Source organism: Salmo salar, unplaced genomic scaffold (genome assembly GCF_905237065.1).
Source record: "Salmo salar unplaced genomic scaffold, Ssal_v3.1, whole genome shotgun sequence".
NCBI lineage: Eukaryota > Metazoa > Chordata > Actinopteri > Salmoniformes > Salmonidae > Salmo > Salmo salar.
The window spans coordinates 376,000-388,260 of NW_025550917.1; the positions used below are offsets into that span (position 1 = coordinate 376,000).

Sequence of the window (12,261 nt, forward strand, 5' to 3'; positions counted from 1 at the left end):
TCCACTGTACCAGAACCTTCCTCTACATATACACCAGATCCATGTACCACAGGTCATTCCACTGTATCAGAACCTTCCTCTACATATACACCAGAACCACGGACCACAGGTCATTCCACTGTATCAGAACCTTCCTCTACATATACACCAGAACCACAGGTCATTCCACTGTATCAGAACCTTCCTCTACATATACACCAGAATTCATGGACCACAGGTCATTCCACTGTATCAGAACCTTCCTCTACATATACACCAGAACACCAGATCCCAGATCGCTGGCAACAGAACAAGTAATGCTGGATCAGTCAGTGTCGCTAGCAACAGAACAAGTAATGCTGTATCAGTCAGTGTCGCTGGCAACAGGTTTTGGTAACTCCTCTTCTCCACAGTAACAGACCCTGGTGTTTATTTCACGGCAATACAAACCATGGTGATGGTGAGGGGATGACATGTGTCCAATAAAAAATATGAAACCTTCAAAAACAGTCTAAACAAAGAGTGCAGGAAACTAAATAAACAGAAATGACTGCATTGTGCAAGTCCACCCACCATCTCTCCCTCCCTTCGTTCTCCCCTCTCTCCCTACTCCCCCTCCCTACTCTCCCTCCCCCTTTCTTCCCTCTCTCCCTCCCCATCCTTTCTTCCCTCCCTCCCCCACTCCTTTCTCCCCCCCCTCTCTCTCCCCCTACCTCCCTCCCTCCCACCTCTCCCTCCCCCACTCCTTTCTCCCTCCCTACCTCCCCCTACCCCCTCCCTCTCTCTCCCCCTCCCTCCCCCACTCCTTTCTCCCTACCCTCCCTCCCTCCCCCACTCCTTTCTTCCCCCTCCCTCCCTCTCTCTCCCCCCACCTCCCTCCCTCCCCCACTCCTTTCTCCCTCCCTCCCCTCCTCCTAATCATCAGGTAGAGGATCATATACACAGATTTGGGCCTCAGGAACAGAGATGTGTGGCGATTGGTCGACCTGGTTTGGTGAGGTCACTTCCTGTAAGGTGAGTGACGGGGCGTCGTCAGAGAGTGTCTTTGTGGGGGGGGGCGAGACAGGGGGGCAGGAGTGGGACTTAATGCTGTTGTGTTTACTGTCTGCCTCGTCGAAGTCTAACAGCCGGCCGTTGATGTTGATGTCCATGCAGCCGTGGTATTAGGCCGTCACTGGGCTGGAGGAGACTGGGATATCATCTGGAGACGGACGGAGAGATTAAATACCAACCCCCAAAAAAAACACTTGTGGTTTCACACTTCATCAACGAAATCTGAGTCAATTCTGAAATATGGACTACGTTAGTCAAGTTTCACCAACCTGGCAGTCCTGTGGCTAATGAGCTACTAGTTAGTTAGTTAGTAACTAGCTAGTTACCTGGCAGTCCTGTGGCTAATGAGCTACTAGTTAATTAGTTAGTGACTAGCTAGTTACCTGGCAGTCCTGTGGCTACTGAGCTACTAGTTAGTTAGTGACTAGCTCGTTACCTGGCAGTCCTGTGGCTGCTGAGCTACTAGTTAGTTAGTGACTAGCTAGTTACCGGGCAGTCCTGTGGCTAATGAGCTACTAGTTAGTTAGTGACTAGCTAGTTACCTTGCAGTCCTGTGGCTAATGAGCTACTTGTTAGTTAGTTAGTTACCTGGCAGTCCTGTGGCTGCTGAGCTACTAGTTAGTTAGTGACTAGCTCGTTACCTGGCAGTCCTGTGCCTAATGAGCTACTAGTTAGTTAGTTACCTGGCAGTCCTGTGGCTACTGAGCTACTAGTTAGTTAGTTACCTGGCAGTCCTGTGGCTACTGAGCTACTAGTTAGTTAGTTACCTGGCAGTCCTGTGGCTACTGAGCTACTAGTTAGTTAGTTAGTGACTAGCTCGTTACCTGGCAGTCCTGTGGCTAATGAGCTAGTGACTAGCTATTTACCTGGCAGTCCTGTGGCTAATGAACTACTAGTTAGTTAGTGACTTGCTCATTACCTGGCAGTCCTGTGGCTAATGAGCTACTAGTTAGTTAGTGACTAGCTAGTTACCTGGCAGTCCTGTGGCTAATGAGCTACTAGTTAGTGACTAGCTAGTTACCTGGCAGTCCTGTGGCTAATGAACTACTAGTTAGTGACTAGCTCATTACCTGGCAGTCCTGTGGCTAACGAGCTACTAGTTCGTGACTAGCTAGTTATCTGGCAGTCCTGTGGCTAACGAGCTACTAGTTCGTGACTAGCTAGTTATCTGGCAGTCCTGTGGCTAACGAGCTACTAGTTAGTTAGTGACTAGCTAGTTATCTGGCAGTCCTGTGGCTAACGAGCTACTAGTTAGTTAGTGACTAGCTAGTTATCTGGCAGTCCTGTGGCTACTGAGCTACTAGTTAGTTAGTAACTAGCTAGTTACCTGGCAGTCCTCCTATACATGTCCTGACAGAGTGTGTCATCATTGTGATTAGTTAGTTAGTTAGTTAGTTAGTAACTAGCTAGTTACATGGCAGTGCTCCTATACATATCCTGACAGAGTGTGTCATCATGGTGGTTAGTTAGTTAGCTAGTAACTAGCTAGTTACCTGGCAGTCCTCCTATACATGTCCTGACAGAGTGTCATCATGGTGGTTAGTTAGTTAGTGACTAGCTAGTTACCTGGTAGTCCTCCTATACATGTCCTGACAGAGTGTGTCATCATGGTGGTTAGTTAGTTAGTTAGTAACTAGCTAGTTACCTGGCAGTCCTCCTAGACATGTCCTGCAGAGTGTGTCATCATTGTGGTTAGTTAGTTAGTTAGTGACTAGCTAGTAACCTGGCAGTCCTGTGGCTACTGAGCTACTAGTTAGTTAGTAACTAGCTAGTTACCTGGCAGTCCTCCTATACATGTCCTGACAGAGTGTGTCATCATTGTGTTTAGTTCGTTAGTTAGTGACTAGCTAGTTACTCGGCAGTCCTCCTATACATGTCCTGACAGAGTGTGTCATCATGGTGGTTAGTTAGTTAGTTAGTTAGTAACTAGCTAGTTACCTGGCAGTCCTCCTATATATGTCCTGACAGAGTGTGTCATCATGGTGTGGTTAGTTAGTGACTAGCTAGTTACCTGGCAGTCCTCCTATACATGTCCTGACAGACTGTGTCATCATGGTGGTTAGTTAGTTAGTAACTAGTTAGTTACCTGGCAGTCCTCCTATACATGTCCTGACAGAGTGTGTCATCATTGTAGTTAGTTAGTTAGTTAGTTAGTTAGTTAGTTAGTTAGTTAGTTAGTTAGTTAGTGACTAGCTAGTTACCTGGCAGTCCTCCTATACATGTCCTGACAGAGTGTGTCATCATGGTGGTTAGTTAGTTAGTTAGTAACTAGCTAGTTACCTGGCAGTTCTCCTATACATGTCCTGACAGAGTGTGTCATCATTGTGATTAGTTAGTTAGTAACTAGCAAGTTACCTGGCAGTCCTCCTATACATGTCCTGACAGAGTGTGTCATCATGGTGGTTAGTTAGTTAGTAACTAGCTAGTTACCTGGCAGTCCTCCTATACATGTCCTGACAGAGTGTGTCATCATTGTGATTAGTTAGTTAGTAACTAGCTAGTTACCTGGCAGTCCTCCTATACATGTCCTGACAGAGTGTGTCATCATTGTGGTTGGTTGGTTAGTTAGTTAGTTAGTTAGTGACTAGCTAGTTACCTGGCAGTCCTCCTATACATGTCCTGACAGAGTGTGTCATCATGGTGGTTAGTTAGTTAGTGACTAGCTAGTTACCCGGCAGTCCTCCTATACATGTCCTGACAGAGTGTGTCATCATGGTGGTTGGTTAGTTAGTTAGTTAGTTAGTTAGTAACTAGCTAGTTACCCGGCAGTCCTCCTATACATGTCCTGACAGTGTGTCATCATTGTGGTTAGTTAGTTAGTTAGTTAGTAACTAGCTTGTTACCTGGCAGTCCTCCTATACATGTCCTGACAGAGTGTGTCATCATGGTGGTTAGTTAGTTAGTAACTAGCTAGTTACCTGGCAGTTCTCCTATACATGTCCTGACAGAGTGTGTCATCATTGTGATTAGTTAGTTAGTAACTAGCAAGTTACCTGGCAGTCCTCCTATACATGTCCTGACAGAGTGTGTCATCATGGTTGTTAGTTAGTTAGTAACTAGCTAGTTACCTGGCAGTCCTCCTATACATGTCCTGACAGAGTGTGTCATCATTGTGATTAGTTAGTTAGTAACTAGCTAGTTACCTGGCAGTCCTCCTATACATGTCCTGACAGAGTGTGTCATCATTGTGGTTGGTTGGTTAGTTAGTTAGTTAGTTAGTGACTAGCTAGTTACCTGGCAGTCCTCCAATACATGTCCTGACAGAGTGTGTCATCATGGTGGTTAGTTAGTTAGTTAGTAACTAGCTAGTTACCTGGCAGTCCTCCTATACATGTCCTGACAGAGTGTGTCATCATGGTGGTTAGTTAGTTAGTGACTAGCTAGTTACCCGGCAGTCCTCCTATACATGTCCTGACAGAATGCGTCATGGTGTGGTTGAGTCGATCCAGCGCCCCGTCAGGGAGGCTGTAGGACCAGGTGGAGGTGTTGGCTACGATCTCCAGGCTAGTGGGGTTGACGGTCAGTTCTACAGACAGACGGTCTGGGTAACACAACATCAGCGACTGTAGCGTCGCCACGGACACTCCATCCAGGAACACCCGCAGGTCCTGGAGGAAGGAGGGGGGAGAGGTGAAGGGTGTGTGTGTGTGTGTGTGTGTGGAGATCGTTGCTGAACTCACAGCTTCTTCAGGTCCTTGCGTAACCACGGAGACAGACAGGGGGACGGTATCGTTGAGGACGAGAGCGAAGCGAACTCCTGTACTGCTGGACGGACGGATATTTACCTTCAGATCCACCCTCCAGCTACCTGACTCGCCTGTACACACACTAGTTAGTTAGTTAGTTAGTTAGTTAGTTAGTTAGGCAGACAGCACCAAAGACTGCCCCTATGCCTCTATGTAGACCTCCCCAACTTCCTAATCATCTGGAGAATCACTGTTGTAGTAGAATATATATATATATATAGTCCACTGTAGTAGTAGATATATATATATATATATAGTCCACTGTAGTAGTAGAATATATATATATATAGTCCACTGTAGTAGTAGAATATATATATATATATAGTCCACTGTAGTAGTAGAATATATATATATATATATAGTCCACTGTAGTAGTAGAATATATATATATATATAGTCCACTGTAGTAGTAGAATATATATATATATAGTCCACTGTAGTAGTAGAATATATATATATATAGTCCACTGTAGTAGTAGAATATATATATATATAGTCCACTGTAGTAGTAGAATATATATATATATAGTCCACTGTAGTAGTAGAATATATATATATATATAGTCCACTGTAGTAGTAGAATATATATATATATATAGTCCACTGTAGTAGTAGTAGAATATATATATATATATAGTCCACTGTAGTAGTAGAATATATATATATAGTCCACTGTAGTAGTAGAATATATATATATAGTCCACTGTAGTAGTAGAATATATATATATAGTCCACTGTAGTAGTAGAATATATATATATAGTCCACTGTAGTAGTAGAATATATATATATAGTCCACTGTAGTAGTAGAATATATATATATAGTCCACTGTAGTAGTAGAATATATATATATAGTCCACTGTAGTAGTAGAATATATATATATAGTCCACTGTAGTAGTAGAATATATATATATAGTCCACTGTAGTAGTAGAATATATATAGTCCACTGTAGTAGTAGAATATATATATAGTCCACTGTAGTAGTAGAATATATATAGTCCACTGTAGTAGTAGAATATATATAGTCCACTGTTGTAGTAGAATATATATAGTCCACTGTTGTAGTAGAATATATATAGTCCACTGTAGTAGTAGAATATATATAGTCCACTGTAGTAGTAGAATATATATAGTCCACTGTAGTAGTAGAATATATATAGTCCACTGTAGTAGAATATATATAGTCCACTGTAGAAGTAAAATCTAGTCTGTTGAAGTGAGCCAGTCTAGTGTACACTACTCACTCTAGTTTATGTTGAAGTGGGCCAGTCTAGTGTACACTACTCACTGTAGTCTGTTGAAGTGGGCCAGTCTAGTGTACACTACTCAGGGTAGTCTACGTTGAAGTGAGCCAGTCTAGTGTACACTACTCACCGTAGTCTACGTTGAAGTGGGCCAGTCTACTCACGGTAGTCTACGTTGAAGTGGGCCAGTCTACTCACGGTAGTCTACGTTGAAGTGGGCCAGTCTAGTGTACACTACTCACGGTAGTCTACGTTGAAGTGGGCCAGTCTAGTGTACACTACTCACCGTAGTCTATGAAGTGGGCCAGTCTAGTGTACACTACTCACGGTAGTCTACGTTGAAATGGGCCAGTCCCGCCCCTGTGAAGTAGGTTCCTCTCTCTACGTGCAGGAAACAGTGTTTGCTCTTCTTCTCCTGAATGACCTCCTTGACCCCGGACGACCCCTGGTTCATCAGGTTCCAGCCGCGGATACAGCCGTCCAGACGAGGGTTGATCTAGAACGGGGGTCGTTACGTCAAATGTTATCAGGTGGTTGTATGATGGTCGTTTTACGGTTATGGAATAGTTATTTTTATGGTTGTTCTGTGGTTGTCAAGTGATTGTCCGCTAATTGTTTGTGTGGTTTTTGGTTGAATGTTTGTTCTATGGTTGTTCTGTGTTTGTTCTATGTTTGTTCTATGTTTGTTCTATGGTTGGTTCTATGGTTGTTCTAAGTTTGTTCTATGCTTTGTTCTATGGTTTGTTCTATGGTTGTTCTATGGTTGTTCTATGGTTTGTTCTATGGTTTGTTCTATGGTTTGTTCTATGGTTTGTTCTATGGTTTGTTCTATGGTTTGTTCTATGGTTATTCTATGGTTTGTTCTATGGTTTGTTCTATGGTTTCTTCTATGGTTATTCCATGGTTGTTCTATGGTTGTGGCAGCGGGCTGTTTACCGGTTTGATGACGCTGTCGGTGCGGTTGGGCAGCCCTGCGATGTACACCTTGGTCTCCAGTTTCCCGTTAACGGACGTAAAGAGACTCCCGGGGCTGTTGATGCTCATCACAGCTTCCTTACTGATCTTAACACTGATGCTGGACTCTAGTTCATCTACTGAGATCTACAACAACATCAACATTACACAACAACAACAACAACATTACACAACAACATTACACAACAACAACATTACACAACAACGACAACATTACACAACAACAACACACAACAACAACAACATTACACAACAACATTACACAACAGCAACAACATTACACAACAACATTACACAACAACAACATTACATCATAATAATAAACTTTTATTTTTCTATGGGGTAGATCATCTTTAATATTCTGGTATATTGTGATAGATTGTGGTATATTGTGCTATATTGTGGTATTTTGTAATAGATTGTGGTATATTGTGATAGATTGTGGTATATTGTGGTATATTGTGATAGATTGTGGTATATTATGGTATACTGTGATAGATTGTGGCTTCTATCAATGTCATTTCCAACCCCCCATATATAGGAGTACCAGTTAAAAGTTTGGACACACCTACTCAGTCCAGGGTTTTTCTTTATTTTTACTATTTCCTACGTTGTAGATTAAACAAATCAAAATACATTTTATGTTTGAGATTCTTCCAAGTAGCCACCATTTGCGTTGATGACAGCTTTGCACACTTTGACAGCATTCTGCAGCGATACGCCATTCCATCTGGTTAGTTCTTGTTTTTCAACAGGACAATGACCCAACACACCTCCAGGCTGTGTAAGGGCTATTTGACCAAGAAGGAGAGTGATGGAGTGCTGCATCAGATGACCTGGCCTCCACAATCCCCCAACCTCAACCCAATTGAGATGGTTTGAGATTAGTTGGACTGCAGAGTGAAGGAAAAGCAGCGAACAAGTGCTCAGCATATGTGGGAACTCCTTCAAGACTGTTGGAAAAGCATTCCAGGTGAAGCTGGTTGAGAGAATGCCAAGCGTGTGTAAAGCTGTCATCAAGGCAAAGGGTGGCTACTTTGAAGAATCTCAAATATAAAATATATTTTGATTTGTTTAACACTTTTTTGGTTACTACATAATTCCATATGTGTTATTTCATAGTTTTGATGTCTTCACTATTATTCTAAAATGTAGAAAATAAAGAAAAACCCTTGAATGAGTAGGAGTGTCCAAACTTTTGACTGGTACTGTATATACTGTTGAAGTCGGAAGTTTACATACACCTTAGCCAAATACATTTAAACTCAGTTTCTCAGAATTCCTGACATTTAATCCTAGTAAAAATTCCCAGTCTTAGATTATCTTTGAGTCAGTGTATGTTTCATCTCTGCGTCATGGTTTGTTGTTTTTGTCATTCAGTTTATTTATGTATTGCATAGTTTCACAGTGTAAATAAAAATGTGGAACGACACACACGCTGCACTTTGGTCCTTTGGTGGTGGGAGATTCTGTCACGGCTGTCTTAAAGAGAAGCCGACCAAAGTGCAGTGTGTCATTCCACATTTTATAAGCAAAGAGGCACTGAGTTTGAAGGTAGGCATTGAAATGCATCCACAGGTACACCTCCAATTGACTCAAAAGATGTCAATTAGCCTAACAAGAAGCTTCTAAAGCCATGACATCATTTTCTGGAATTTTCCAAGCTGTTTAAAGGCACAAGTCAACTTAGTGTATGTAAACTTCTGAGCCACTGAAATTGTGATACAGTGAATTATAAGTGAAATAATCTGTCTGTAAACAATTGTTGGAAAAATGATTTGTGTCATGCACAAAGTAGATGTCCTAACCGACTTGCAAAACTATAGTTTGTTAACAAGAAATTTGTGGAGTGGTTGTCAAACGAGTTTTAATGACTCCAACCTAAGTGTATGTAAACTTCTGACTTCAACTGTAACATCACCAAATCTTAACACTGGATTGAGATCAAACCCATCTGAGCAAAACAAAAGACAGGCTAATATAACCAGCTAGTTAGTGACAGTAAAAGACAGGCAGTCAGGTTGGACAGATTACTAATATAACCAGCTAGTGACAGTAAAAGACAGGCAGTCAGATTGGACAGGTAACTAAAATAACCAGCTAGCCTGTTAGGGCTGGGGGGCAGTATTGACACGGCTGGATAAAAAACATACCCGATTTAATGTGGTTACCACTCCTACCCAGTAACTAGAATATGCATATACTTATTACATATGGATAGAAAACACCCTAAATTTTCTAAAACTGTTTGAATGGTGTCTGTGAGTATAACAGAACTCAAATGGCAGGTCAAAACCTGAGAGATTCCTTTACAGGAAGTGGGCTGTCTGACCATTTCTTGAACTTCTTTTCCATCTCTATCATTTACTAAGGATCTCTGCTCTAACGTGACACTTCCCACGTCGTCCATAGGCGCTCAGAGCCCGGGAAAAAACAGAATGTCGTCATTCCAGCCCCAGGCTGAAACACATTATCGCCTTTCTCAAGTGGCCGATCAAGGGACACTGGCCTTATGCGCGTGACCCCGACCGCCCCGCCTTTGGGATTTTTTCCTCTGTTTGCCGAAAAGGAGATTCCCTGTCGGAATATTATCGCTTTTCTACGAGAAAAGTGTCGTAAAAATTGATTTTAAACAGCGGTTGACATGCTTCGAAGTACGGTAATGGAATATTTAGAATTTTATTGTCACGAATTGCGCCATGCGCGACACTTCTTTACTATTTCGGATAGTGTCTGGAACGCATCGAACAAAACGCCGCTATTCGGATATAACGATGGATTATTTTGGACCAAACCAACATTTGTTATTGAAGTAGCAGTCCTGGGTGTGCATTCTGACGAAGACAACAAAAGGTAATCAAACTTTTATAATAGTAAATATGATTATGGTGAGTGCTAAACTTGCCGGGTGTCTAAATAGCGAGCCCGTGATGCCTGGGCTATGTACTTAGAATATTGCAAAATGTGCTTTCACCAAAAAGCTATTTTAAAATCGGACATATCGAGTGCATAGAGGAGGTCTGTATCTATAATTCTTAAAATAATTGTTATGCTTTTTGTGAACGTTTATCGTGAGTAATTTAGTAAAATGTTAGCGAATTCCCCGGAAGTTTGCGGGGGGTATGCTAGTTCTGAACGTCACATGCTAATGTAAAAAGCTGGTTTTTGATATAAATATGAACTTGATTGAACAAAACATGCATGTATTGTATAACACAATGTCCTAGGGTTGTCATCTGATGAAGATCATTAAAGGTGAGTGCTGCATTTAGCTGTCTTCTGGGTTTTGGTGACATTATATGCTGGCTTGAAAAATGGGTGTCTGATTATTTCTGGCTTGGTACTCTGCTGACATAATCTAATGTTTTGCTTTCGTTGTAAAGCCTTTTTGAAATCGGACAGTGTGGTTAGATTAACGAGAGTCTTGTCTTTAAATGGCTGTAAAATAGTCATATGTTTGAGAAATTGAAGTAATAGGATTTTTAAGGTTTTGAAAATCGCGCCACAGGCTGGCAGTGGCTGTTACGTAGGTGGGACGCAAGCGTCCCACCTAGCCCATAGAGGCTAGAGACAGTAAAAGACAGGCAGTCAGGTTGGACAGGTGACTAATATAACCAGCTAGAGACAGTAAAAGACAGACAGTCAGGTTGGACAGACGACTAATATAACCAGCTAGAGACAGTAAAAGACAGACAGTCAAGTTGGACAGACGACTAATATAACCAGCTAGTGACAGTAAAAGACAGGCAGTCAGGTTGGACAGACGACTAATATAACCAGCTAGTGACAGTAAAAGACAGGCAGTCAGGTTGGACAGACGACTAATATAACCAGCTAGAGACAGTAAAAGACAGGCAGTCAGGTTGGACAGACGACTAATATAACCAGCTAGTGACAGTAAAAGACAGGCAGTCAGGTTGGACAGGTGACTAATATAACCAGCTAGTGACAGTAAAAGACAGGCAGTCAGGTTGGACAGGTGACTAATATAACCAGCTAGAGACAGTAAAAGACAGGCAGTCAGGTTGGACAGGTGACTAATATAACCAGCTAGAGACAGTAAAAGACAGGCAGTCAGGTTGGACAGATGACTAATATAACCAGCTAGAGACCATAAAAGTAATCATTGATGTAATCCACAAGCCACTCTTACCACATGCCACTGTCCGTCGTTGATGGCCTTGCCCCCGCTGGTGACCTTGAGGGAGTGCTGGTTCTTGAACTGGACTTCGATCCGTCCTCCTCTCAGCCCCAGCATGAACCACGAGTCCCGGGAAGACTCTGCGTACAGAACCACCCCTTCTGGATCAAACGTACAGAAGTCAAACTCCGCAGCGAACCTTGAAGACACACGACCAGACGATTTAAGGGGTACAGCTGCGTAGTGAACAGGACATCCACAGCAGTTGTGTGTATGTCTGTCTCTACCTATGTGTGTTTTAAACCCCCTTACTTCGTGTTCTCCGGTAGTCTGAAACGGAGGTATATGACAGGTCCTCCGGTGAATTGTTCTCCCAGGTACAGCATCTCGGCGTGTTTGTAGTCGTACAGCTGGACGCACACTGGGACCTCCTCACAGGAACGCCGGTCCTCTGCTAACCGCAGACCCTGACGACCTTCGCAGCGGCAGGAGTAGCTACCCATCGTGTTCACGCACACGCCCTCACACACGCCCACCTCGCACTCGTCGACATCTGCGGGACGACCACGTGCATAAGACGGAGAGGAGTCGAGGTCAGAGGTCATTACAGGAGGTACAGGGGTCAGGGTTAAGATCAGTTGATTTCCAAACGTTCCATTAGGTCCTTGAATATAATTGTCTCTGACATTTTTGTTAATTTGACAGACTGTATATTTAGGGACGGCAGGTTAGTCTAGTGGTTAGAGCGTTGGGCCAGTAACCAGCAGGTAGCCTAGTGGTTAGAGTGTAGGGGCGGCAGGTTAGCCTAGTGGTTAGAGCGTTGGGCTAGTTAACCGAAAGGTTGCTAGATCGAATCCCCGAGCTGACAAGGTAAAAATCTGTCGTTCTGCCCCCTGAACAAGGCAGTTAACCCACTGTTCCTAGGCCGTCATTGTAAATAAGAATTTGTTCTTAACTGACTTGCCTAGTTAAATAAAGGTGTCAAGTCCTGACCATAGAAAGATGTTATTTTCTATGGTAGAGTAGGTCAGGGCGTGACAGGGTTTTTGTTTCTATGTTTTCTATTTCTATGTTTAGGTTCAATTTTTGGGGTATTTCTATGTTGGGATTTTGTTTGGGATG

At 42.8% G+C, this 12,261-nt stretch overlaps 1 protein-coding gene across 7 annotated transcripts in view; it reads right to left on the bottom strand.

Moving 5' to 3' along the window:
* Nucleotides 1-868: 868 nt before the first annotated feature.
* Nucleotides 869-12,261, bottom strand: part of LOC106594202 (vitamin K-dependent protein S-like) — a 43,342-nt gene continuing 31,949 nt past the window's right edge. For 3 of the 7 annotated variants that reach the window (XM_045714002.1, XM_045714001.1, XM_045713999.1), the window contains 6 exons: nucleotides 11,452-11,692; nucleotides 11,152-11,338; nucleotides 6,960-7,124; nucleotides 6,351-6,519; nucleotides 4,421-4,849; nucleotides 869-1,180 (listed from right to left, as the gene is read on the bottom strand). In XM_045714002.1, the coding sequence (XP_045569958.1) occupies nucleotides 1,143-1,180; nucleotides 4,421-4,849; nucleotides 6,351-6,519; nucleotides 6,960-7,124; nucleotides 11,152-11,338; nucleotides 11,452-11,692 (1,229 nt within the window). In that variant the 3' untranslated portion in view covers nucleotides 869-1,142. Of the gene's footprint in view, nucleotides 1,181-3,354; nucleotides 4,850-6,350; nucleotides 6,520-6,959; nucleotides 7,125-11,151; nucleotides 11,339-11,451; nucleotides 11,693-12,261 lie in introns of those variants that run through there. The other 4 variants (XM_045714000.1, XR_006768214.1, XR_006768215.1 and 1 more) reach the window with 4 other exon arrangements.